This window comes from Rhinolophus ferrumequinum, chromosome X, assembly GCF_004115265.2.
Source record: "Rhinolophus ferrumequinum isolate MPI-CBG mRhiFer1 chromosome X, mRhiFer1_v1.p, whole genome shotgun sequence".
NCBI classification, from domain to species: Eukaryota; Metazoa; Chordata; class Mammalia; order Chiroptera; family Rhinolophidae; genus Rhinolophus; species Rhinolophus ferrumequinum.
In genome coordinates, this window is record NC_046284.1 from 19,905,425 (window position 1) to 19,928,823 (window position 23,399).

Genomic DNA, 23,399 nt, shown 5'->3' on the forward strand with positions numbered 1-23,399 from the left:
GACATCTGGGAATTACATTGTTCTGTCTCAATCACACACTATCCTGCCCCAACAGTGGGATGGACACAGACAGGAGACAGTTTTGTGAAAGGTTTCAGCCAACTTCATTAGAGTGTGATGCATCTTCAATATCATGGAGGTTAAAAAAAAATGAGCACAGCAAAGAACCCACAGACCTTTGAAATAAGGGTACCTTTTCTAACTCTGTGATATTCAGGAGTTAAAAGAAATGAACTCTTAAATGGGAAATTGAAGAGTTTTCTCCAACCAAGGTATCTGTTTGTCAGCAAGATTGAAAGCAAAAGAAAAATTATTTCAAAATGAATGTATTTTTTTTCCTTTACATTGTACTCATTTTTCATTAAGCTTCTAACTTACAAGGAGAAAAGAAGGATTCCTCCAAAGCTAATAAACTTAATAGTTTATTTTTCAGTTATTCTTTACAGCCACCATCCAACTGTTCTCTTCTTCTGCAGATTTTTTTTAAAGTGACTTCTGACCATTAATTTTCTAAAAATCTCAACCTAATGCAATGCTTTTATTGTTATTATGGTTGTTTTTTAACTTTTTCTTCCACAGAGAAAATTCCATTTGCATGTCTAAGAAAAATGTGTCACTCAGAAGGAGGAAGGTCAATGTGAAACACAGATCTCTCTCTCTCTCTCTGTCTCTCTTGCCGCCCACTGACTTCAAGCTGCAACACTCCCTATTGCCCTGACTCATTATTTTAGTTCTAGAAACCATCAGAGCTGTGCTTGCTTTTCTAATTCTTCTAGATATGCCTTGGCAAGGATCTCAAATTTACATCTTCTGGAAGGAAGACGAGTCTGAGAAGATCACCGCCTCAAAGCAATGCTCTGGCTCTTCTGCAGTGCCTGCAATGCCTGTGCCTCAACTTCCAACTATTCATTGTGGGGTGGACCCACTTTGTGCTGTAGAGCTATGCCTGAGAAGTTGTGTAAAAACTGAAACTCTACGAGGAAAACTTTTATGTGTACTTGAAAAACACCAATAAGGAAGGGCAGGACTTTCAGAATGGTGATGTAAGGAGGAGCTTGGGAATAAGATCACCAAGAGAGACATCTATTACTCTGGTCAAAATTAGCAAAGACAATCATCCAAAGTCTCTGGAAATTAATGGGAGATCTTGTAACAAATTGCGATGCATTTATTCAACAAAATCTATAGAAACTTGGTAATAAGAACAGTGGAAGGCCATGGCATTTGCGCCTGGAACTGTACCCATCCCCCACAGCCCTGCTTGTGGAAGAATTGTTCCATTGGGCTAGACAGTCAAGTAGTAGTCACCATCAACCTCAGGTCCCTGGGGTAGATTTGACAGCCAGTGAACATTGGCAGTTCCCATCTTTCCAACACTGGGTTGTGGAAGATCCATACTGGGCAGTGGCAGCAGTTGAGTGTCAGACATAAGTCCCCCTTCCTCCTAAATACACACACAGCGCCTGCTCCATAGGGAAGGCCCTGGTGACACATCTGATAAAGGACACATTAATCACTACCACCACCACCCCAAGCTCTTGCCCCATAAAAGAGATATTTTGCCCATATGAGTATAGGAGAAAGCCTCAAAGACTGGCAACACTCTGCCCCTGCCAAGGGGGACAGACTTTAATTGGATAAGATCATGGAGCAATTTATGCCCCAAGGTTTTGTCAAAAACAACAGAGTAATCAACTAGCAATTAGGACACTAACAGCTGGAAGTGATAGCAATAGAAGCAGACCAGCCAGAAACTTAGCAGAGAGAACAGAGAAAGAGATAGTCAGAGAGAACCCAGCTAGAAACAATCATCCCTGGTGGTCAGGGAAACTGTGTACATGCTGAACCCTGCATTGTTTAAGGAGGAGCATCAGAGGATGTACACTGCAGGAGAACTAGATTTCACTGAACTAGCTTAGCCAATGATATTTTTGGTTTTTACAGAAATAGAAAAAACAATTCTAAAATTCATACAGAACCACAAAAAAAAAAACCCCAAATAGTCAAATCAATCTTGAGAAAGTAGAACAAAGTCATCACACTCCTTGATATCAAAATATACTACAAAGCTACAGTAATCAAAACTGTGTGGTATTCATATAAAGACAGACATATAAACGAATGGAACAGAATAGAGAGCCCAGAAATAAACGAATGTTCATATGGTCATTTAATCTGTGACAAAGGAAGCAAGAATACATACTGGGGTAAAGACAGTTTATTCAATTAATGGTGCTGGGAAAACTGGACAAATATATCAACAATTAATTTAAATTAATGTAAATGGATTAAATGCTCCAATCAAAAAACATCAGGTGGCTGAATGGATAAGAAAACAAGACCCTTACATATGCTGTCTACAAGGGACTCACTTCAGATCTAAAGACACACAGAGAACGAAAGTACAGGGATGGAAAAAGACATTTCATGAAAATGTAAATGAAAAATAAAGTTGGGGTAGCAATACTTATACCAGACAAAATAGACTTTAAAACAAAGGCTATAACAAGAGATAAAGAAGGACCCAGTAATACTGCTTCAGGATATTCATCCAAAGAAACCCAAAACACTAATTTGAAAAAACATATGCATCCATAGGTTCACTGCAGCATTGTTTACAATAGCCAAAATACGGAAGCAACCTGAGAATCCATCAAGAGATGAATGGATAAATAAGAGGTGGTACATACATACAATGTAATATTACTCAGCCATAAAAAAGAATGAAATCTTGCCATCTGTAACAAATGGATGGACCTAGAGGGTATTATGCTAAGTGAAATAAGCCAGACACAGGATACCATATAATTTCACTTATATATGGAATCTGAAAAACAAAATAAACAAACAAACAAACTCACAGGTACAGAGAAGATTTTGATGGTTGCCAGATGGGAGGGGGCTTGGAGGAATGGGTGAAAAAGGGGAAAGGATTAAGAAGTACAAATTGGTAGTTACAAAATAGTTATGTGGATGTGAAGCATAGCATAGAGAATATAGTCAATAGTATTGTAATAATTATGTATGGTGTCAGATGGATACTAGATTTACCAGGGTGATCACTTTGTACGTTATATAAATGTCTAATCACTATGTTGTACACCTGAAACTAATATATTGTATGTGAACTGTAATTGAAAAATAAAAACTTATTTAAAACTTAAAAATGAGAGGACTCGAACAGACATTTCTCAGAAGACATACACAAGGCCAATAGATATATGAAAAGGTACTCAACATCAGTAATCATCAGGGAAATGCAAATCAAAACCACAATGAGGGGTGGCCGGTTAGCTCAGTTGGTTAGAGCACGGTGCGGTGCTCTTAACAACAAGGTTGCCAGTTTGACCCCCACATGGGCCACTGTGTGCCGTCCACAACTAGATTGAAACAACTACTTGGCTTAGAGCTGATGGGTCCTGGAAAAACACACTGAAATAAATAAAAAAGTTAAAGAAAAACCATAATGAGATGTCATCTCATACCTGTTAGAATGGCTATTATCAGAAATCAAGAGGTAAATGTTGACAAGGGTGTGGGGAAAAGGGAACCCTTGTACACTATTGGTACAGTCATTATGGAAAACAGCATAGAGGTTTCTCAAAAGTTCAAAATAGAACTACCATATGATCCAGCGATCCCACTTCTGAGTATATAGGTACAAGAAATGAAATCACTACCTTAAAGAGATATCTGCACTCCCATGTTCATTGCAGCATTATTCACAATAGCCAAGATATAAAAATAACCTAAGTGTCCATCAAGAGATAAATGGATAAAGAAAATTATATATATATATATATGTGTGTGTGTGTGTATGTGTATGTGTGTGTGTGTATGTGAGATCGTGTAATATATATATATATATTGCACGATCTCACATACACACACACACATACACATATACATACACACACACACAATATATATATATATTGCACGATCTCACATACACACACACATACACATATACATACACACACACACAATATATATATTGCACGATCTCACTTACATGTATATATATATGTGTGTGTATGTGTATGTGTGTGTGTGTATGTGAGATCGTGCAATATATATATATATTGCACGATCTCACATACACACACACACATACACATATACATACACACACACACACAATATATATATATTGCACGATCTCACTTACATGTGAAATCTAAAAAAAATAGTTGAACTCACAGAAGCACAGGGTAGATGGTGGTTGCCAGAGGCTGCGGGAGGGGGAAATGGGGGTTACTAATCAACAGGCATAAAGTCTCCATTAAGTAAGATGAGTAAGTTCTAGAAATCTGTTGTACAATATTGTACCTATTATAGTCATTAGTCGTGTATTAGGCTCTTGAAAATTTATCAACAGGGTAGACATCATGTTAAGTGTTGTTACAACAACAAAATAAAATTAAAAGAAGAAAGTAGATTAGAGGTTTTCAGGGGCTGGAAAAGCGGGGAATGAAGAGTAACTGCTAATGTGTACAGGGTTTCTTTTTGGTGAGATTAAAATGTTCTGGAATTAGTGGTAATGATCACACAATCTAGAGAATATACTAAAAACCATGGAATTTTACACATTAAATGGGTGAATTTTATGATATATGAATATCTCCATAAAAAATTTTATTCTACATTGAGATAGCAATTTCTGCTTATCAAATCACCGAAGATCCAAAAGTCTGATAACATGCTATGTTGATGAAGGTGTTCTGAAACAGGCACTTTCATACCTTGAAAGTGGGTTTAGAAATTGGTGCTATTATTACAGAGAGCATTTTGACACCATCAAAAGTTTGATTGACTCTGGGTGGTGAACACATAATGCAACATATAGATGATGTATTATAGAATTGTACACTTGAAACCTTTATAATTTTACTAACCAATGTCACCCCAATAAATTTAATAAATTTTTTTTAAAAGCACGACTGAGCCAGCAATTCTACTTTTAGGAATTTATGCTTCAAGAATACCCAATTTGTGCAATATGACATATGAATGATACCCATTAAAGCAGCTTTCTAAAAACAAAATGTTATCAACAACTTAAATATCCATCCATAGGAAACAAGTTAAAGAAATAAACTGTGGCATATCCATGCAATATAATACAATGCAGTGAAAAAAAGAATGAGGAAGCTCTTCATGTACAATATGATAATTTATCCAATATATTATTAAGAGAAAAAAGCGAGGTGCAGAACAGCATGTACAGCAGATTCCAGTTTGTGTACAAAAAGGGAGGGAGAACATACATAACCATGTATATTTATTGTGTATCTATATGAATATGCACACACACACACACAGAAAGACAGACATACACACACATATAAATTCCTTTAGAGAGCATAAAATATCTCTGTGGATATTAGCTGAATAGCTAATGTGGCTATCAGCAGTGGAAGAGATGTTTGACTGTGTATTATTTTTTTTCAATACTGAACTATGTGAAGTATTATTTATTAAAACTTTTAAAAATTAAAATGAAAAACAATTAGCTGAAAATTATAAAAAAAAAAAACAACGAAAAATACTGATAGTCTTAACTTGTCATGCCCCACTCCTACCTCCATCAACATTTTCTGAAACTGGATTTCTGTAGGGTGGATTTTCCTAAGTGAGGGTTTGCCTGTACTCTCTATGGTCTCAGGTCAAGTAGACTAACTGAGGTTCCATTATTTCTCCAATGTGTACAGAACAGTCTTACCATCACTGATAGTAATATTAGCAAGATCCACAATCTTATCAGGAAGCCTTTGAAGCAATTTGCATTGTTTAAACTTTGGTTTTTCCCACTGAGATTTGCCTGTGTCCATACTGATTGAGCTGAAAAAGAGAGGAGAGAGGATCAATAAGCTTTCTTATTGGAGGATGGGGCCAGAATAGCCTTAAAGCAAATGGTGAAGGATCAAGTTTTATCTTTGGCACACCTCCCTTTCATCCACTCCCAGTCTCCTGGCTGAGAGAGCAAAGGAGTCCAGTGTTTAGAAAGTGAAGAAAACTTTGTCCTTGGGGAGGAAGTGAATCTAGGATCTCCATACAGGAGGTATAAAAAGGCAAGAGAGCCTGAGATGGGGCATGACAATGTCCAGCAGACCAAGAGTCAAGGCAGAGATTTTGCCCATCTAGACATGACTCCTTACCCTCACTTTTCCTTCTTACCCCTGTTCCTGTTAGACTGTGGTCTCTATCTTAGCATATTAATTTACTCAAGGCAATTAATATAGCATCCCCTGTAGCTCGTTGGCCGTCATCATCCACCCTCCCCTATGCCTCATCCAATTCAAACCAATTCTTTTCAAGTCAGCTAATGCATTTATTGAGCACCCACTATGTTTCTAAGACTGATAGTAGGCAGTGAAGACAAATAGGGCAGGGTCTGGTCCCTCGAGGAGCTTGTAAATTGTTGATTTGAGACTGTAAATATAACTACATTTAACAGGCAAGATATGAAATAGAAAGCCTTATAAACAAAACTAAATATCAAACCACCAAGTAAGGAACACTTACTTGCAACTCTTGAGCTAAGCTGGTTGCTGAAAGAACAGAGATGGAGAAAGTGCCCCATCCCCGCTAAGCAGAGAAAAGAGCGCAAGCAGAGAAAGACACGGAGAAAGTACCCATTGAGTCCACAAGGGCAAATGGCCTTTTATGCCTGGAACGTGGTAAAGAAGAGAGCCTGCAGGTCTTGAGTACTGTATTTAGAGGTTTGGACTTAATTCTTGAGTCAGTGTGAAACCAGAGTGAGAGAGTGATGTGACCACAAGCATATTTTAGGAAAATCACACTGGCAGCAGTATGGAGTATAGCTGGGGGTTAGTGGACAGTTAGAAGGCAAGGAGACTGTTCTAAAAGTGGGCAAGAGACAGTAAGGGCCTTAGCCAGGGCAGTAGCAGTGGAGTTGGAAAAGAAAAGCTAGATGTGAGCTCTGATTGTGACCATAAAAGCCACACAATTTGCTGACTAATTAGACGTAGGGAGAAAGAGGTAGACTACAGTTCAAGATGTTGCCCTCCAAAAGAGAGCTTTTAAGCCTCTGTCAAAAACCTGCTGCCCCTCTGGTCTGCCCACTTAACTTAATGGCACAAACCATTAAAAGCAGAAAGAAAAAGAAAGAATGATGATTTTAAGAAGAAAAATGACAAAGTCAACAATGGAAAAGTAACTTAGTAAATTATTATGGCCCATCCAGGAGGTAGCTTCTGAGGCAGTTTTTCGAAGTGGTCTTTATGAAGACAAATGTGAAACATAGAAAATGTTGATAAATCACTGAGTTAAAGGGTTATTGATATGAAGACAATGATTACCACTACATAAAACTGAAAGGAATGCAGTAAAAGGCTAGATGAAAAAAAAATATGATATGCCAACCTGACAACAACTGTGTTCAGGTAGTGGGATCACAAGTGACTTTTTTCTCTTTTGTCTTCTTGAAAATTTTCCTGGAATGTTATTAGGTTGCATTGTATGCTTAAGTAGGTCCAAAAGGTTGAAAGAAAGAAAAAAAGAAAGAAAGAAAGGAAGGAAGGAAGGAAGGAAGGAAGGAAGGAAGGAAGGAAGGAAGGAAGGAAGGAAGGAAGGGAAGGAAGGAAGGAAGGAAGGAAGGAAGGAAGGAAGGAAGGAAGGAAGGAAGGAAGGAAGGAAGGAAGAAGAAAGAAAGAAAGAAAGAAAGAAAGAAAGAAAGAAAGAAAGAAAGAAAGAAAGAAAGAAAGAAAGAAAGAAAGAAAGAAAGAAAGAAAGAAAGAAAGAAAGAAAGAAAGTAGAGGGGGAGAGAGAAAGCATACTCAGACAAATGACACAGAACCATGCCCCCCAGTTAACCAATTTGTGTATCTAAACTAGTAATTAGAACTTGGCTGCTACATACCAGATTCTAGTAGTGTTTCCAGCCTCATTTTTCAGGCATCTAGTTTGGGCTATCTCAGTAGGGTTGGTTGAGGGCCACTTATATGTCCCTTTGTATTTAGAGGCCGTCTCATCGGCTTTGCACTTTCCTGGCTCTATAGAAAAGACATATGCACATTTTAAAGGGCAAAAGGCACTTAAAAGTAACATGAACATCCATTATGACCCATCATTTTTACCCTGCACACAAACATCAGCAAATAAAAGAGGAAACTTTTTCTACCAGGCCATTTAAAGCAGGCTTCACTGAAAGTAGCATAAAATGGAATCTTTTTATTTTTTTAAACAAGCCTCTCACTACAACCTCACATTTAGTCCTTTTCATTAAAATTACTGGTTGACAGGACAGGTTTTTTGTTTTGTTTTGTTTTGTTTTGGGTTTTGTTGTTGTTGTTGTTTTAAAAAATGATACACATGCCTTGAAAAAAATTCAAGCCACACAATGAGGTGTGAAGTAAAAGTCAAAACTCCCCACCTGCCAATTGCCCAACTTCTGAGATACCCACTGTTAATAGTGTGAGGTGCAATGACAGGAGACTAAAGGCTGACTTCTCGTTCTGGATGGTTCCTCCCTTGTTAAGGGACTCTGGAGTGGATTTGGTTTTAATAAACTCAATGTATCCACCATCACCAATATAGACAGGGGATCTCTGTTCTGATATTGGTGCTGAGGGCAAAGTATTGCTGCCAAGTGTTGTCACCTTAAGGGAGATGCAACCTAGGCTAAGTTTATGTGATAAGTTCCCAGTTTTTACTGACCACTCAGTGGGTTTGTGACCCTGATACTGAAATCTTTCCCTCAAATGTTCAGAGAGTGGTCCAAGAAGTGGCCCATCCAGCCTTGCCCAGCCATCCCAGTCTGCTCCTTTGAATGAGGAGGAAAGATGCCTTCCACTCACTTTCAGTACACTGTTCATTAACATCATTTGCATGGCGGCTCTGTCTGTGGCTTCAACACTTCTCTGCCTTCCATCTCACTTTCATTCGCAATCACAGCCTGTCCTCCACCACCTAATTAGTTTGTTGCCAAGGATTGTGCATTCTAATGCCTATGTGTGCTATCTGAGTTAGCTCAATATTTTCACCGCAGTCAATCGGAGAAAGGGAAGAAAGCTGGCAGCAATGGGAAGGAAGTGGCGTGGCCCTATAGCCTTTCTCTTTTACCATTAAAACCTTGCTAATCTAAAAAGAAAATTCCCCTGAGAGAAATTCTGGACTGTTCCCAGATCACTTTCCAAGATGAACAGGCTGGTTAAATCAATCAATAAATTAGCAAGTATCTATCAGGCAGCTATTATGTGTAATGAGGACACTCTCCAGGTCTCTGGGTATTTATGCCAGAGAGACAATCCTTCCATTCCATTGACAGACTGGCCACTGCTGAAATCCAGAGCTGACCAACAGTCTCTGGTAACCCTTCTGGAACTCTGCTTTTTTTTTTTTTTTTTAATAAGTTCTTAAAGGTAGAAAGCTTGTCAGGGCAAGTGGGTACTGAGGATGTGAAAAGGAACATGAAGACCATTTCCCTCCCTCTCTGAACTCAGGATCTCTTACTTTGTGTGCATTACGAGCTTTATAATAAAGAAAAGTGAATGCATATGGAAATATCCCCCCCACACAATTACCTAGTTTTTTCACTGTAACATGTTCAGAATTTACTAATAACGTCAGTTGATCTTGTGTGAAGTTTCCATGCATGGAGTTGCCATGTATTTTACTTTTGATCCTGCCGATCAATTCGGTGGGTGCTAAAGAAGAATTGGCTTTTATGATGACCTGACAAGCACATCTAAAAGATAGAACAAAAAAGAAAGATGTTGCAGTTCTGTCAACAGAGTGTACTTTGTTGTGATGAAATTCTGCACAGATCACTTAACTGGTAGTCCATAAATATCAAACAGTTTACAGTTATTTAGTGGCAAGTCTTAAGAAATGATGTAAGACAGCATATTGAAATCTTCTGATAAATTTTCTCATATTCAAAACAAACAACTCAAAACTCATTTTCAGAAGAACAGTCAGCAACATTTGCATTATGTTGAAATTGACTAGCCATGTTATTTCTCTAGGAGTTTGTGATAATTAATAGAGAAGATGAAGTACTCAGGATTTATTACTTCAGAGAAAACCTTTTATCCTTCTGGTCTCCAATTTAGCCATCATTACTGCAATAAGGCAAATAGGCACATGCTCAATTAGTCTATAAAGATGTGTTCTACAGAAAGCCTATTTCTATAATAAAATAATAATGATGATGATGATAATTATAGTAGCTAACATTTATAGAGCTCTTGTTCCACATGTTTTTATTCATGTTATCCTCACAACAACATTAAGAGGTAGTGCTCTTGTTATCCCCATTCTACAGATGAGGGAACTAAGCCTTAGCCAAGGTCACAAAGACCTAGTATTTAATTTCTGAGTATTCCTTCCACTAAAAGATATGTTATGAAAGAATAGGGCTGTCCCTGACCTCAACCTCTGTAGCGAAGTCCTCAAACATTTTAAATCCCTTTATTGCATTACAGAGCACATTTCAGATAAAAAATGCACCTATGCTTTTTCTTTATTTCCATTTGTAGATGCATCTTTTTGAAGAACACATTTCCTATGTTTCCTACAGGAACATTATATGTGCCTGTGTTTACTCAAAATGTCTCTCTGTGCCCAATCTAAGTCATGCCTACCCCTCTATCTATCCATATTTGGTGAAGTACCTACTCATTTTACACATTTCATTTGGAGCCTACCTCTTCTCAGCTTTCATCTTTCCAGTCTGAAGAGGGCTCCTCTTTTTTAAACTCCCCCTCTTACTGCAACAGACCTTATATTCTTAACACCCTGAACACTTCTATGACCTTTCCATGAATCTTCTTTGGCTATATGTCCTTCTTGAGTTGCATCAACCAGACAGAAAATAGCCAGTGTTCAGGGAGGAGCTGGACCACAGTCTGAACAGGATCAAGGATGCTTTCCATGTTGTGTTTTCAATTTCCCTGTTCAGTATTTTGTGGACTTTTTTGATGACAACAAACACTTCATTCCCCCACCCCCAAATTATGACCACTTTGGACCCCATTTTCTCTTCACTACAAAGAAGCAACAGGCAGACTGCTAGGCTGTGCTGTGACCAACTGAAACAACTTATTTCATGAAAACAAGAGCTCAATTACATCCTCTGTAAAATCCCCACTAGGTACTTTGATCTCCTTCTGACAACTCTGACCAACAAGCTGCACTTAGAGAATTAAATGGAAGGAAAATCAGAACTAAATGTACCAGCTATGAATAAACTCAGCTCCTACCTGTATTGTACATGGGAAATTGCAGCCGTCTCTTGCCCTTCTCTCTGTTCCAAATAATGGAAAAGAAAGGACATAGCCACTGAAATCTTTATCACAATTGAGTACATGGCTTATTGTCAACAATCACAATTATACTTTATATTTATTGTGACCCACTGTCATCTTCAAGTTACCGTCAAAAACATCAATGCATTTAGTCCTCACACCAACTCTGTAAGGTGGGCAATCCAGGGATTGTCACCCCATTTTCTACATGAGGAAGTTAAGTCTCAGAGCAGTTAATGATCTGGCTAGTATCACACAGCTGATGAGTCTCAGAACTGCGAGCAGAATCTAAGCCTTCTGGATCTGAAGCTTAACAAGGTGATGACAACAGTAAACACTACCAAGTATTTACTATACTCTATGTCCCGTACTAAGCACTTTACACAAATTATCCCATTCCATCTTTCCAACAGCCCTGTGAGGAATGGTAATATTGTTATCCCCATTTCACAGATGAGGAAACTGAGGCACAGACAGGTTAGTTAAGTTGCCCAAGGTCTCACAGTCAGGAAGTGGAAGAACACGGATTCTAACCCAGGTAGCCTGACTCTGCGGACAACATTATCACCAAAAAGCTTTTACACCTATTATTTGAAAGGGATTTTAGTTATGTAATGTTATTTATCATGTAGTAAATTAAAAATTTCTGACTCAGCTATTTACATTAAGTATTTTAAGTGTTGGCACATGATTTGGAATGCCCTGTAGGCTTGATTGTATTTTGCATAGTCAAAATATTTATCTCATATTTAAATATCTTAAAAGCTGTGTGCTTACTAATCCTTTCAGAGTCTAACATTGTAAAGCTTTCAGGCACTGGAATAAGTACTGAGAATTGCAACAAGGATGATGGGAGATAGTTTTGACACACTCTGACTTCAAATATATACAAATAGAGGGTAAGTTTATTATATAAATGACAGTCTTACAAACCACTGTGTCACTCTTGCAAGAACCGGACATTTTTGCAAGAAGTCCACAACCAAGAAATTCCATTCACCATTTACAATCCCCAAGTCATTCCGTATTCCCATAGCCCACAAAATGTACCTCAAAAAACTGCCACATAGCTAGTTCAGTAAAAGCACAGGATGGTTTCCTTAATTGGTTCTTGTGCAGATTCCAAAGAAATTAATTTATTTTGACCCTCAATGATCACAATAGAGCATTGACTGATAATATACACTTGGGTGGAAGAGCTATTTACTTACATCTAATTAGGTACAGGATGGGTTGGTTACAAGTACATTTATTTTCAAAAATTACTTACAAAACCTTGGTCCATGGTTATTTCTTCCTCAGAAGTGTCTCTGTATCAAAGCATCAGAATTTATAGAAAAATGAAATAGAGTACCAAAAACACAAAGACACAAGTTCAGGAGAAAGATAACTCTGAGTCAAAACAGTAGAATCCCCAAGCTTGGAACTCAAATAATACTAGGGCTCCAAGGAGACACTTCAAAAGAGCTTGGTCACTATTTACATACCAAAATGATGATAAGCCTCTGACTCAGAAATCTCTCATAATAGTCAAAGCAAGGATGTATAAAAATATATGTATAAAGGTGGAAGTAACTGAAATGTCCATTACTAGATAATTGGATAAATACACCGTGGCACACCCATACAAAAGAATCCTATGCAGGCATTGAAATGAATAAGCTGGCCTGAAAAGATGTACATGACGTATTCTAAAGCAAAAAAAGAAAGTTCTAAAACAGTATGTAGAGTAGGATCTCATTCTCTTGTAAATGCATGGCAACAAATATGTAAAATAAGCTGTTAACCAGAGTTATTGGAGGGCATGGGGCAAGGCAGGTTTCTGGAGACTTTTGCTATCCAAGTTATATATTTCTGTAAAGCTCTAAGATTTTACAATGGCCACATATTACTTTTGTAGTAAGGAAAAATAATTGACACAATTGTTTGAAAGAATGTTTTCTACTCCAGACATCCCCAATTTTCTTTTAATAACCTACCATGAATTTATTTCTGTTACTTTCTATAAACATTCTTGAACCTATTTATATTTAAATATACAATAGAAACCAAAACTCCAGTGTGTGGAAGAAAGGCAGTCACATTTACTGTTCTAAAAATCAGCTTTCCGTGGTATACTAGAGCCATGCCTATTTTTCAAAGAAATTCTTCTGGATGTTTCTTTAACAGAGGACTAGTACCATATATGTGCAGGGCAAGAGCAGAGGAAACATTTCTCAGGTGATCAGTTGCTTCTGTCATGGTCTCCTTGATACTACTCAGTGCCTGCCCATTTCACTGCAGTCACCTCTCCAAAGACTTGCCCCAGGCAAGTCTTGGACTAGTCAGTGTTTCTTACTTTAACATTTTAAGTTCCCATTGGAATTTCTAAATTCCTGAAATTGCATTATCTAAAATTAAAAAGACTTATAAATCCTCATGCATTGGCCATTCTGAGCCTTTCATCCCTTTAATGCTTGATTTTTTTCCTAAGTCACAGAATTATAGCATTTTAAAGCTAAAAAGGGCATTAGAGGTAACTGAGTCCAATTCCACTGTCTCCTCTACTTATTTTCTTCTGTTTTGTTCTCCCATTGGCTTTATACCCTACAGTAATAATACAAATTTCTTTCTCATTCCAAAGAGAACATCCATTCAGAAGCAAAGACACAACTCAAAATGCAGCATCTCCTACATCTCAGACAAAAGCAAAGGAAATCCCCTCTGGATAGGAAGAGACCCAGAATGCCCTCAAACTGCCCTTCAACCCACCGTAGATGACACTCACATACCTGCTTTTGATTTGAATAGCCAGATTAGCAAGAGCAAATTCACTATCCTGAAATATAGAATTCAACTGTAAAAGACAAAACATATCAGTTTTAGTATTCCCACTTCTCTATCTCAGCAAAGTTACCTGAGATGATGTGATTATTAAGTTGCATTCATTATTTCAGTTGATTCAACATTTCCATCAGCTCCAGTTTTTACCTACTGTTATGAGAGGAATTGTGTCCCTCCAAAATTTATATGTTGAAGCCCTAACCCTCTAATGTGACTGTATTTGGAACTAGGGCCTTTAAGGAGGTAATTAAGGCTAAACGAGGTCATAAGGGTGGAGCCCTAATCCTGTAAGACTGGTGTCCCTATAAGAAGAGGATGAAACACCAGAGATCCCACCTCCCTCTCCCTCTCCCTCTCCCTCTCTCTCTCTCTCTCTCTCTCTCTCTCTCTCTCTCTCTCTCTCTCTCTGTGCACATACACACAGAGAAAAAGCCATGTGAGGACACAACGAGAAGGTGACCACCTACAAGCCAAAGAGAGAGATTTCACCAGAAACCAATCCTGCTGAGACGTTGATCTTGGACTTTCAGTTTCCAGAGCTATGAGAAAATAAACATCTGTTGTTTAAGCCACTCAGTGCGTCATACTTTGTTATGGCAACCCTAGTGGATGACTGTACTCACCCACTTTCAAGAACTTATAATTATGTCATATACACTTGAAAATAAATGTTGATGGGAAGAGAAAGGAAACAGACATGATCATTTACTGTCCGTGCAGGTGCAAGTTGGTATCATCCATCTGGAAAGTCACTTATCGATAGCCATTAAAATGTTCATGTCCTTTGATTCAGCAATTCCAATTCTAGAAATTTATCCTATAGAAATACTCAAGTGCACCCCAGATTTTATTGCAAGGGCATTATTGTCAGCATTGTTTCCAAATAGTGAAAAAATAGAAACAACATAAATGTTCACCAATGGATAATACCTGGATTTTTAAAAAATGCATTACAACCATCTAGTCAAATCTTATGCATCTACTAAAGTGTATGAGGTAGATCTATATTTATCATCATGAATATGCTCAAAGATAGATGGTTAAGTGAATAAAAGCAAGTTGCACAACAGCATAATTAGTATGACTCCAATTATTTTCATAAAAGAACATACATGCACCAATGTTATTATATGTATAGGAAAAAATCTGAAAGACTATACCTCAAACTGTTGAAGAGGAGTTAATACAAGAATTGGTATTAGAGAGGACATTTATTTTCTGGGTTTCAGATTTCAGTTTCCGGATTTTTACAGAGAGTATGTGGTACTCTTATATCAGAAAAATGTAAGGGCAAATAAAACATTTATTGTGTGGGAGAGAAAAAATTAAAATGCAGAAAGCAAAAATATTTAAATAACAATGGCATAGACTTCGTTATCACAGCTCTCCTACTTTCCACAAATAGGAAAATTTGGCAAAGACCCAGAATTCATGTCAGTGGAGAGAAATGTACAGTTCTAGACAAATTAAAATATTAACATTCCATAAAAGCTTTCAACATTGACACTGTGAAAGAGAAACTTCTTACATCCTCATGGTGTTGATTACAGAGTGGATAGATTTGCAGCAAAAAAATCAAAACCAATTAGCTGTGAAATGTATTATGGGTAGAAAAAGTAAAGCCTAGTTTTAATCTATTCAGTCTTTCATATATATATATATATATATATATACACATATACATATATACATATATATATATTCACATAGTTTATATGTGCCATAAATATTCAAAAGATTATCTTACCCAATTTTCTGCAAATTCATTTACAACACTGGTAATAGGGATTTCTGGCTCTTCATCAAAAACAGAGAAGCTCATTTCAATATTGTAAAAGGAAACTGTAATTAAAAATAAGGAGATTAATTTCATTCATTTAGTTCAAGAAATTTAACTTCTGTCAATTTGGTCATAATTGCTCTTCGTTTTAAAGAAATCAAACAATGAAGTCTCACTTTTAAACTTTGCTTAATATAACTCCAAGGTCAAGAACCAGCACTTTTGCCTTCATATTTAAAAGCAAAACAGGACATACCATCGAATTTTTGCTTTAATTACTCGGGCAGTTCTATGCAGTTGATAGACATTCTCCAAATCTCCCAAATCCTCAATTTTCATTGGCCAAAAGATTTCCAGTCCATTTAATGGCCAAGCCGAATATTATCTCACAGGATCATTTGTCCTGAGAAAATATTTGTTTTTTCCTGTGCCTTTCTGCTTCAGGTTTTTCTCTCTGTGGTTCCCTCTCTCTCATCTGTCCTATCAAATTTCAATTTTGGAATGTGAAAAGTTGAAGGAACATCCAAGATTTGAGCAATATGCAAGCCAAATACTCCCTGGCCTCTGATAAACATTCCAAGCTGGTAGCTGGAGGCGAAGATTGGAGAAGGCTGAGACTTGTATAAGAGGAATTCAAAAAGGCAGGCTAGAATATCTTTTGGTGTTTTCTGGTATGTGGTCAATATGCTGGACCTAACACTATATAATCCTGTTATTGGGAAGGGATGATGTTCCTGATCCGTGTTCATATTGGCAGAATCAGAGGTAGAGCATCAGAAACAAAATAAGTGGAAAGGAGGCTTAGAAATGTCATACTGAGGGAAAAGATATATGTGCATTATATTCCAATAAAGCCAAGATAAGCAAGATGGCTAGAGAATTCTGTATTTGGATAAGGTACCAACAGTACCCACTGTCTGAAGGAGATAAGAAACCCCTGTGCCCTTCTTTATACTTTTCTGCCTTCAGAGAACTGACCACCTTGGAAAACACATGGCTTGTTGAGCATGCATTCCATTAGTGATACACTGCACACATTGTGGAACGTACCTGTAGACTCAGTGGCAATAGGTGAAATCGATGTTTCCGTAGATAGAAAGGAAGGGGTGGGGTCCAGCCAGGTTGTCACAAAAAAGGAAGACAGTAGTGAAGACACAGTTGCTGTAGAAGGATATGTTACTCTAGTGGATATGAGTGGAAATGAGGCTCCAGTAGCAGTGGATGTGGTGCTGGTGGTTGTATTTGGAAGGGAGTCCAGTGCAGGCTTAGGAAAAACTAAAGTAGGAGATGTTGATGCAGCTGGAATTCTGCTCCGTGCAGATGTTATTGTAGAGCTAGGCCAAAGCATGGAACCAATAGATAGGGTGGGATTAGTTGTAGAAGGTGACCTACTCATTCTGCTAAAAGATGAAGGTTGAGACACAGTCCTGGAGTTGACAGTCACAGTGGTTCTGGAAGAAGCCTCAGGGGATATGGAAATGTATACACTGCCATCTGTGATTTTCATAGACATAGGGAGAGAAGTTGGGAAGGCAGTAGTGACACTGCCCACTGTAGACATAGGAGTGGTTTTGGTGAGTATGGTGCTTACAGTGGCAAAGGGTAGTGTTGTAAAGTTAGTGAATGGGTGTGTTGGTGTCATGTTAAAAGTCAGAAATGTGGATTTTGACACCTCTCCTGTAGAGGAAGTTATGATGTGAGGAGTATTAGATACAGTTGCCAGAGGGGAATCCGAAGGGAGACTAGATAAGATCCAAGTTAGCATGGGTGAAGTAGTAGCCTTTGAAATTATAGATCCTGAAGCAGCACCAGAAGGATTCAATGGGAGTGTAGTCCCAGGAGTTACAGATGGGGTTGTCTTCTCAAATGTCTGCTTAATTTCAGCCAAAGTGGTAGGGATAGATCTTGAAGATATTGATAATGAAGGGCTCTCAGACATCCCCAAGGTAGGAAGAATTCCTGATGTGGAAATTGATGACATTGCCATAACATCTTCAGATACAAGAGCAGTCTGAGGGGCTGTGAATGTTGACAAAGACCCAGGAACAAGGCGTGGAGTCTCTGTTTCCATCTTGTTGGGTGTAGGTACAGGAGTAGTGGTGAAAATTGGAAATTGAGAATCTTCAGCTCTGGATGTGTTCCAGGAAGTCATAAGAAGAGACTGGGTGTTACTAGATGGAGTTCTTGTTCCCAGAACTGGAAATTCAACCATTTGGGATGTGGGAGAGAAAAAAGTCTTTGGAGTAGAGAACTCAGTTTCAGGACTATGAGGTGAAAAAACAAATGATGTCAAAGATGGCAGAGTTGCACTGGATGGAATCCGTGAAGGATACGAAACAGGGGCATTCACAGATGTGGCACCTTTTATTAGTTCAGCTGTCGAAGTATTTTCTGACAAGGAAGTCGCCTTTTTTGTATTTGAAGAAAAGTAAGTGGTGGCTTTTATACTTTTTGTGGGTCCAGGAGTGCTCCTAAAACTAGTCAAAGATGGGGAAACCTGAATATTTAAGGAAGTTTGGAGACTATCTGAAGGAGTAGATGAAAGCACACTTTCAGGGGCAGCAGTTCTGGAATAAGTATTTGTGAGAACTGTTATTCTACCACTGCTTACAGTATATAGGGAGCTGTTAGTAATTCCAGATAATATGCCTATAGTTGTAGCCTCATATCCTTGCGATGATTGTTGGGTTGTTGATAGAAATGGTGAAAATGTGGTCTTTGGAGTGGAAGAAATAGCTTCAGTGGAGGTAGCGGTGCCTACAAATGGAGTCACCACCCTAGTAATAATAGTGGTTGGAATGGTTTTCACAGAGGAAAAAGTTGGCTCTGTTGGAGAGGGAAAGGATGTAGGTGTGATCCTGGAGGACATCTCTGTCATTTCTGAAGTAGTAAAAGCAGAGGAAACCATTGTGCTTTTTGAAGTAGGTCCAGCATATGTCACAGGTGTGATAGCCAATGTAGATGTTTGTATGGTCATAGTAGTCCTAGGGGTAGTTGAAGACAATAATGTAGGGAATGACCCAACTCTTGTGGAAGTATCAGAAGAAACAGCTGGAGGTGAGAAAGCAGAGTCATGAACCGACATTGAGGACACCTCAGAGACAGACCCAGAAGTGGCTAGAGAGGGACTTTTCAAACAATCTGGGTGTGCTGTTTTAGGAGATTTAGTCTTTAGTATTGCGGGAGTGTCAGAAACTCTTCTGGAGGTGAAGGCAGTGACACTAACTGGCAGTGAGGACATCTGGTCGATAGGAATGGATGTTCCCATAGAGGTGTTCCCAATAAGTGCTGCAGTTACATTTGGAGCAGGAAGGACTGTAGTGATCCCATCAGTAGAGATAATTGTAAATTTGGCACTAGATAGTCCAGTTGTGGAAAGAGACAGGGACTCGGGGGAGGTCTGTGTGCTTTCAGAAATGGGAGAGGCAACTGAAGTCACCTCAGGTTGAGTCCTGGAAGAAAGCAAGTGTGAAAGAGTTGTGTTGATGTTTACAGGATTTGATATTCTCGTTGTTCTGGAAGTTACAGTGTCTACAAATGAAGTATTCTGGCTGGATGAGAAAGAGTGAGTCACAGAGCTGGTGCTTACTATCATTTTCTCAGTCCTGGGAGTGTATACTGAAAGGGCACTCAAACTTTCTTTTTCAGGAGACAAAGATGTGGTAATTGTCAGAGTTTGTGAAGGGAGAACTGTTTTCCCAAGACTGGTATACATTTCTGGAATGTGAATATCTGTGTTACTTGAGGTCCAGGTAGGTGTAGTCGGAGTACTCCTAGAAGTGGGAGATGAAGTTGAAATCCTATCACGTGAACTTGCAAGTGGAATCTCCGAAGGTGAATGTGTTTGCTGACTGGAAATTTTTGTGATCTCGGCAAATCCTGTGCCTGTCATTTCTGAGGATGAAGTACCCTGGGACTCTGAAATGAAAGGATTCTTTGATGGGGATATTTCTGTTGCATCCACAGTTTCAGGTGTGTTTCCCAGGGAGGTGGCTATCTGCTCTTTGCCAGAAGACAAAGTAGAAAAGTCAGTCACTGGTAGGGTGGGGACCAGTGTGTTTGCAAGACGTGTGGAAAATTGTGAAATGAGACCATCTACTGAAGTAGTAAGCTTGTTGGCAGAGGCGTGTGAGGACATGGTCTTATCAACAACAGAAGTTTCTGTGGTGCCAGTAACCAAACTAACAACATCTCCACTACCACTGGAAGTGTACGAAAAGTTTACAGCATGGGTAGAAGTCTCCTCCACTTGAGATACTGAGTGGGTTGCTACTGGTGTAGACATAGTTGAGATCATATGAGTGGAGGACGTATCAGGGAGAGATTTAGAGCAGGCCAGAGTGGGTGTGGATGGAGTTACTGTGTCAGCTGAGGTGGAGAAAAGGGTGGTCTCAGCCTTAGTTGCCCCAAGAGTGCTAGGTCTCAGCGAGGGAACTTGAGTTTCTGTCAGAGAGGGAACTGCTGTGGGTGTCATCCTGACAGAGATCACTGTGGCCTCTGAAGTGGTATGAGCTGAGACTCTGTAGGTAGGCACAATGTCGCTGGTAATGGAAGCAGCCTGATCCAACAATGGCACTGATGCTGTGGTCACATTAGCTGACGGCAGAGTTGAGACACCTGAGAGTATAGATGTGGAGGAAGCCCTGGACAGTGTAGAAGGCTCAGACATGGTAACCTTAGTCTCCTCAGATATCAACATAGAGGTGACAGCAGAGACATTAACTGGCAGTGAGAACATATGGGTAATAGGCACAGGGGTTGCTGAGGAATGGGTAGCTGTAGGCTGTGGATGCAAGATACTTGCAGACAAGGACATAGCTGTCCTGTCTGTAGGGATAGCGGCAGAACTGCTCTCCAATATCCTTGTAGTGGAAGCACCCAGGGGTTCAGGGAATGTCTGTGTACTCCCAGAAGTGGGATATGGAGTTGGATTCCCCTCAGGTGGAGTCTCTGAAGTCCGAAGTGCTGTATAGATGGGGGTGGAATTAAAGATTTCTGTCGTTCCATTGTATGAACTCTTAGGTGTGGTTCTCACCAATTTTGTAGAAAACCAACTTTCTCTCACCTCAGTAGTTGCAGTTTTACTATCCAGTGAGGTAGATATCTTTTCTAAATCAGGAAAATGAGAAATGGTGACAGAAGTTGTCACCATTTGTGCAGACTCATCTGTTGTTTCCAGCATTGTTGCAAATGGAGAAAGCTCAGTTGTCACCGCTATAGTGGATTTTCCCTTAAGATAAGGGGAAGTTGTTTCTTTCCTTGTCACAGTAGCATTGAATCTTTGTGTTGTTGCAGACTCTGGTACAGGGATTGTTGTCCCTCCAAATTCAATTGTACTTTTTATCTCTGTTTGTGTGGTCTCAGAAGCACTCTCCTCAGTAGAAAAATTTGGCTCAACATCAGCAAAGGTAGATATATCTACTGATGGAACTACTGTCTCCCTTGATGTTGAAAGAAGTTCGTTTCCAACTACTGTGGACATAGGGGTGGATTTTAGTAGTAAGGTGGTAGGTTTAAACTCAGGCAGTTTCGTTACAGATGTTATTCCAGAAACTGTGGAGAAATTGGAAAACCATGGAGATGTCAAATTAGGTAGAGCTGTTGTATACCTGTCTCTGATAGCATCAGTAGTAACAAAAGATTCAGCAGTAGTGATAGCCTCACTCTCTGTGGATACTTCTGGTGGGATAATAATATTAGTAGTTGTGGATGAATGTTCTGTATCTGAAGTACTCCCATGAAATATGGGTGTCAACAGGGTCTGGTCTGGACTGGAAGTCCAAGTGATCTCACTGGTGGAGAATAGATGTGGCTCAGATGTGGGACCCAACTCAGATGCCTTAGATGTGGAAGCTGATCTAGTGGAAATCAAAGGAAACATGTTTTCACCCCTTGTAGGTGTATTCTGGGTATATACTTGTCCAGTGATTGTGGGGGAAAACATACTTTCAGCCGCTGTAGGTGCAAGTGTGATTCCAGGAGTCAAGGTTGTATGTGTAGTCTCAGCATCAATAACTGTCTGTACACTCTGAGCTCCAATGAATGAAGAGGATGTACTGAAAGAAAGGGCCATAGAAGAGGCCTCTTTTGGCATGGAGGTAGATATTGTATCCTCTACTCTGGGTGAAGTGACATCCTGGAAATTTGTAGATGTCAATTCTGTTTCAGCTGTTCTTAGCTCAGGAATTGTCTCCATAGGCTTAGTTGGGAGCGTCATTGAATGAACTGTAAATGATACTTCTGTATCAGTCGTTGCCAATGTAGATGCTGTCTGATTTCTAGGAAATACAGTATCTCTTGGAGTAGCTCTGGAGATGATCACAGACTCAGGTGGGGATGCTGATGCAGTCCCAATGTGAGTAGTTGCAGCTGAAGTCTGTTTCACAGTGGACCAAGGTACAGTTCCAGCTGCTGTAGATGCAAGAAACTCCTGGCTAGCTGTGGAGATAGGGAGTACTCCAATATCTGTGGATTTGTGTTTTGGCCAAGATGTTGTAGACGTGGATATTGACTCAATAGATGAGAATAAAGATGTTGTCTTCATAATGGCTGGCTGAGATACAGTCACTGAAGTTTTGGATACTATTGAATTCTTGGTAAATCTGGATGTATATAGGAAATTAGTAGCTGTAGTTGGATGAAGGGCCTCAGTAGCAATGGCTCCAGCCATTTTTGTTGTTCTTGTGCTCTCTGAAGGTGAGGATTTAGTTATTTTCATGGAATTGGCTGTAGTGTCTATGGAGGTGCTCTTGGTAGGTAGAGCAATGGCTGCTGAAGTAGACAAAATACCTGCTGCAGATGTAGCTGTCTCAGCTATGGATGTCTTTAAAAAAATTGGTGCAGTCATTACTTCCAGAGGTGGAGATGTTGTATTAGTATATGATATGGTTGTATAATCAGTTGCAAATATAGGCATGCTTTTAGACATCATTGTAGAAGAATACACAGTCTTTTGTGGTTTTAGTCCAGTAACTTGGGATGGGGTTGTCAAATCTATTTGTTGTGACAGTGTTGTACTTGTTTCTTGAATTGCTATATCTTCAGAAACAACTGAAAAAATAGAAAGCATATGTTACCTTGGATTCAGATTTAGAAATCAGAGGTGATTCTTTAAGAAAGAGCTCTATAGTTTTTTTCTCATATTTTTAAAAGAAGGTAAGTATCAGATATAATCAAATCACTTAATTACTTATGATGATTTTCTACTTTCTAAAACATACATCATACTCATAATGCCCTGGTTAAGCAACAAGTAGGAGGACGTCCATTCCTTAGAGTCTCCATAAAAATGTCTAGGCACTCCTGAAAGTGGTATACATGCTAGAGTAGTGTACTGATTAAGAGGACTAGCTTGGGAAATGGACCAATTTCTTGAAAGACACAAGTTACCAAAATTCACTTAAGAAGAAAGAGATAACTTGAGTAGTCCTATATCTACTAAAGAAATTGAATTGTGTGGTTCAAAATCTTCCAGAAAATAGGACCAGCTTTGGATTCACATAGATGTAGTTTTAAATCCTGGT

The 23,399-nt window shown here is 38.9% G+C and overlaps 1 protein-coding gene across 1 annotated transcript in view; it reads right to left on the reverse strand.

Annotated features, from left to right (window-relative positions):
- Positions 1–23,399, reverse strand: part of ADGRG4 (adhesion G protein-coupled receptor G4) — a 108,701-nt gene that overhangs the window by 44,903 nt on the left and 40,399 nt on the right. Inside the window, exons 3-10 of the mRNA XM_033125427.1 lie at positions 16,927–22,926; positions 15,844–15,938; positions 14,045–14,109; positions 12,544–12,583; positions 11,229–11,272; positions 9,549–9,712; positions 7,886–8,018; positions 5,726–5,844 (exon numbers count right to left, since the gene is read on the reverse strand). Of these exons, the coding sequence (XP_032981318.1) occupies positions 5,726–5,844; positions 7,886–8,018; positions 9,549–9,712; positions 11,229–11,272; positions 12,544–12,583; positions 14,045–14,109; positions 15,844–15,938; positions 16,927–22,926 (6,660 nt within the window). The remainder of the gene's footprint in view (positions 1–5,725; positions 5,845–7,885; positions 8,019–9,548; positions 9,713–11,228; positions 11,273–12,543; positions 12,584–14,044; positions 14,110–15,843; positions 15,939–16,926; positions 22,927–23,399) is intronic.